The 5,000-nt window shown below is 37.5% G+C and overlaps 2 protein-coding genes across 2 annotated transcripts in view; one reads left to right on the top strand and one right to left on the bottom strand.

Annotated features, from left to right (window-relative positions):
• The window catches only part of LOC140932408 (ATP-dependent DNA helicase RecQ-like), an 8,316-nt gene that overhangs the window by 1,982 nt on the left and 1,334 nt on the right, over window positions 1-5,000 (top strand). The window lies entirely within an intron of this gene.
• The window catches only part of LOC140930014 (uncharacterized), a 4,656-nt gene continuing 637 nt past the window's right edge, over window positions 982-5,000 (bottom strand). The window contains exons 3-6 of the mRNA XM_073379674.1: window positions 4,778-4,852; window positions 3,726-4,216; window positions 3,098-3,382; window positions 982-2,404 (exon numbers count right to left, since the gene is read on the bottom strand). Of these exons, the coding sequence (XP_073235775.1) occupies window positions 1,277-2,404; window positions 3,098-3,382; window positions 3,726-4,216; window positions 4,778-4,852 (1,979 nt within the window). The 3' untranslated portion in view covers window positions 982-1,276. The remainder of the gene's footprint in view (window positions 2,405-3,097; window positions 3,383-3,725; window positions 4,217-4,777; window positions 4,853-5,000) is intronic.

Genomic DNA, 5,000 nt, shown 5'->3' with positions numbered 1-5,000 from the left:
TAGTAGAAAAGGGGTTGAATGTGCAAGGACTTTGATTTATGTTAAAGACTATCAGACTTGTGGGGAACTTTATAACTTTTTCATGAATTCCTTACAAGATAAAGCCTACTGGCCAACTAATTCACCAAAGAAATCAACAAGTAGGATTGTTGCAATGTATCACAGTGGAACATCATTAAATATCCAGCAGCATGTGTTATCATCTTTAAAAGATCCACAAGGCAGTGTTCGAATAGTCATTGCCACAAGTGCCCTTGGAATGGGAGTTGACTTTAAATCTTTGTATCGTGTTATCAATTATGGTCCTCCAAACGACATTGAATCATATGTGCAGGCATTTGGCAGAGCGGGTAGAGATGGGGGAAATTCTGAGGCAGTACTTCTTTTCCACGGTCGTCAGCTTCGACTTTGTGACCCAGAGATGTTGGATTTTATCAAGTGTACAACTTGCAGGCGAGAAAAAATCCTCGCCTTTTTTTGTGATAGTAATGAAAGTAACAAAGTCATTCCAAGCCACTTGTGTTGTGACATCTGTGCCAAAGACTGTCAGTGTGGGCAAGCAGAATGTAAAGAAGACACAACAAGCATGACTTTTCTGATGTCTAAAGGCAACAGGACCAACACCAGCAAATGCTAAAGTAAGGGATGTAACAGAAGGTGAAATGAAAAAACTCGAGAGTCTGCTTAGAGAATGTCAAGATGAACTAAGAAAGGAATTTCAAGATTCAAATCGCCATTGTATGTATTCTAGTATTGACAAACTGACCTGCTTCTCTGACTGTCTTATACAGGAAACAATTGATAATTGCGATAAATTATGTTCTGTAGAAGGTATTTTAGAGACACTTACTGTGTGGCATGATGACCATGCATTGAAGATTTTTAGCTGTCTGAAGAGGGTATTTAAAGATTTACAATAATTATCAATGGGTAATATTATTCTTAGATATTAGGAGAATTACAATAGGAAAATTGTGAAATATCACAAATAAAAGGAAAAATTGTTAATATTGCATCGTAATTATTTCAAAAAATGTCCAATCATGCACCTTAGTTAGGGGAAAAATCAAGCCAATCATAAATAAAATAATAGCTTGATAGAAAATCTCATATTATGTAACTTTGATTTTTTTGAAATTAATTTAATTTATACAAATGACATATTGTAAAAATATATCTTATAATAAAATTACTTCTCTTCTATATCAGCCATGGGTTACAAATTTTGTAACCCATGGCTGATGTAGTACTCAGTGATTTAGTTAAATATTATTTTCTAATCAGTGTGAAGATTAACCCAGGTTTTCTTATGTTTAGTAAGCCAGAGACTCAGGTCCTTGAAATCAAGAGCAGAAATTGGATCTTTGGGAAGTGTCCCTATGCCTTGGTGTCTTCTTCCTGGAATTTCCTTCAGAGCGTTTACTTCTTGTAAAGTTTTAATGACTACAAAAATATCTTCATCCTTTTTCCTCTTGTGTTTGGAGGATTGCTTCTTCAACTTAATCTGGTCATCAAAGTTGAGGATAGTTTCTTTGATGGGATTGGATGCCCTGCTATAGGTCTGGGCAGAACTGAAATTTAAGTTTGCTCCATGAGCATACATGAGCTCTTTTGTTTCCCTGATGTTGTGTTCCATGACCTGATCTATTGGAACATTTCTTCCCACTCCACCTCTCAGGTTTAGGGTGCGGTTCCATCTAAGGGAATGGGCCTCTCTTGGGGTTAGCAGTGCATTGAGCTGGGCATGCAGACGTATAGCAACCAATGCATACTTGGTTTTCCCACACACTTTAAAATATAACATCAGAAACTTCCAAATGTACTCAATTCGCCCTCCGTCTCCTTCCTTGACAGCATCCTGAAAGTCTCTCAAAAGAAGGCCTGTCTTAAGAATGTTGTGTGAGTAGTTGAATATGCCATCCTCATCTCTTGGATTTGGTGGGCTTCTCTCTGGACTCTGGTCTTGAATGTGGATTGCATGGACATTCACTTCATGATTATCCCGCCTTTTTTCTTGCACATAAACTTTGTCACAACCTGGATACCTGCATCTGTATCTCTGATGATCTTCATTTCTTACTGTGTCTTCTAACAGGATTTTTTCTGGCTGAACTTGTAAAAGAACAAACTTATCCACCATTTCTCCAACTTTTTTAATCAGCTGAGAACCATCTGCACCAGGGACATTTTGGGTTGGATTTCCATCTGGACTTGTCATTCCAAAATACTCCATAGCCGCAAACACCACATACCCATCAACTACTGTACTGAAAAATGATTCACAACCGTGATAAGACTTGTTGACCTTTTCATCTACATCTTTCCTGTTCAATCTGCATTTTAGCTGGAACAAGGTACCTTTGTCGCCTGCACTATTACCCTTGTACATGTAGTCAAAAATCATCTAAATATAAAGAATTGATGTAAATAACTTTATTTAGAACTGATATACAAAGCAATAAAGAGAGCTTTTTGGATGTTTAACTTTGGTGACATGGTGATATGAACTTCTTTTGCCTGGACTTCAGCTCCAGCTTCTTTATTACTACGTCTAAAAATCAAATGGGTAAAAGCTGATGTCAGTTGCCCCAAATAAATCAAAAACAACTTTAATCATGACAGCTATATTGGTATCCCAAAACAATGTTACTGTGGCCATCATGGTATCCCAAGCAATAACCTAAGATATGTGAGTTATTAAAATGTCAACCCCTTTTTTTCTCTGATAACTTTGCCTACACCACTGGATAGCCATGTAGGTGAAAACCCTCTATTAAAATAGTAGATTCTCTAGATAAAACTGAATAAGATCATTCAATCACTTACCTGTCAGTGAAAAAGAAAGAAATGAATAAATAAAAAATTTACACTCTAGATTCATTAAGTACAGTAAGAAAAACAGTCTATTTCACCTAGGTTATTCTGGCCTATCCTACAAGGACAAGGACCAGGTTTACTATCTGCATGTAAGATTCCCCCCTTATTTCTATAGTTAAATGATTTTACTAGCAAATAAAGGGTCCATTTATTCTGTTGCTTAAGTCTAAATGCATTTGAGATAAAAATTTGTTTTAAGTTTAATAAAGATATAACCTACCTGGAGAATATTCATTTCGCAATGAAAGTCTTCATGCTTCAAGATTAGTCCTTCAAGCCTTTCAAAAGGAGTGTCAGAGTCAGCAACAGCAGCAGAGGCACTAACTCCACGTTCAACAGTTAAATGGTCACCACCAAATGCAACTTTGTGGAGGACTTTGTATTGATCAGGACCATCTGTACTGGAGTCTTTGACCTTTGGTACATACTGAGAATTGCAGTGCTGTAGGATTTCAAGCATTTCATGGCTTTTGTTTTCATTCTTATCAAGCAAACCAAGTTGGATCTGTTGAATTACCAGATTACACCAAAAAAAGGAGTCAACTGGGTGATAATACCAGTAGTTTCTATTCATAAATCACAGTTTATTTAAGTTCCTGTTGGTAATAAAGGTTCTGTAGATGGGAAGGTAAGGTTGTAAAGTAAAAGAGTCTTGAAGTTGTTTTGAAGAAGTGTCTTAATATTTAATAATGTTACTGGTAATGTATTACAGAATTGTTTTACCATATCACTTTTAAAAGCAGACAGGATATACAGTTGGAAATGCAAGGAAGATGTGTATTTTAAAAGGAGTTGCACTTGTTTAACCATCTCTGCTGTTTGCTAAGCTGTCTAGTGTATAAACTTACAACTTGAGATTGTTTCCTCATCTCTTTGCTGTATTGGTGAGGGATATGAGCTGGAACAATCTTTGAAAACTTCTTGAAGTACTCACAGTTTTTTACCATAATACGCAATGCCAAGACAATGTAGTCAGCACGTAACTTTGCATGCTCCTCATGTGAAGGAAGGAAACTTGCATTAGGCAGGTCCAAGATTGGTCGGATAGGCTGGTTATCATCCAAATTCCAGTTGCTAACCCTGTTATCGTAGCAGAGCACATTAAACCAATGAATAGACTCTGTGTCCCTGTTTGCTGAATAAATAGATGGTCTCCTCTGCCAATCAAGGTTGTCCCCATTTAATCCATAATCAACAAGAGACTCAACACCGCAGCTGTTTGGAGAAATCTGGTCATCCAATACTGTATCTTCATCCTCTGTCGAATCAGATTCTGATGATATTGATGAATTGTCACTGCAGCTGTCAGTGTCGATTTTTGATGATGCACTGCCAGGGTCTAATAATTATAATTTGAAAAAAAAAATTATATATATATATCTGACTGAATTTATGTAAACATGGCTTCAGTGAGTCACTACAGGTCCTATGCTAAGTGTGTCCTTGGTACCAAGACTTTGATATACCACCCAGGACACTGGGTGACTGTCTGCCACCCCCACTGAGCTCTGCAATAATTATCATGATAATCATTCTCAGCAGAGGCCTAATTCAGTTGGCTGGGGCAAAGTAAGAACAAGGTTGTTGCCAGTCAAAGCCTCTCGTGAACACTGTTGCTTACTGAAGGGGATGTGTCAAAAACAGCCCCCTCCCTACCCCACTAGTTTTGCCCCAGGCCTGATCCACCCACCCACTGTTAGATCAGTCCCTGGGCTATCCACCTGTACCAACCAAGATGCCAAGCTCCTCACTCTTTTGGTCACTGGACTGGCCTGGAGCTGGGCTGTGCCTGGTGCCGGGCGAAAACCTAGTGGCCACGAAATCAGACAGATATATTTCATACATAATGCAGCACTGTTACAGCAGTTTTATGATTGATAAGTTCAAGGTGTAAACTCACATGTTAAATTACATGTAGATGCAATAGTTGAAGTGTTAGGCAAGCTGCAACTTTCAGATGAAGTGCTTTCCAGACCTAAAAAGATAAACCTAAAGTATATAAATTATGTTTCGAGAGGTTAAAATAATATTCTCCTTATGCATGATAATGCACATATATTTGGCTCAAGATACAATAAAAAATTATTACATTTAGAATGAAACTAGGTTGAAACCATTAACCT

Source organism: Porites lutea, chromosome 3 (assembly GCF_958299795.1).
Source record: "Porites lutea chromosome 3, jaPorLute2.1, whole genome shotgun sequence".
In the NCBI taxonomy this organism is placed as follows: Eukaryota; Metazoa; Cnidaria; class Anthozoa; order Scleractinia; family Poritidae; genus Porites; species Porites lutea.
The sequence above is the reverse complement of the archived record's forward strand: the minus strand, read 5'-3'. Positions and strand labels throughout refer to the sequence as shown.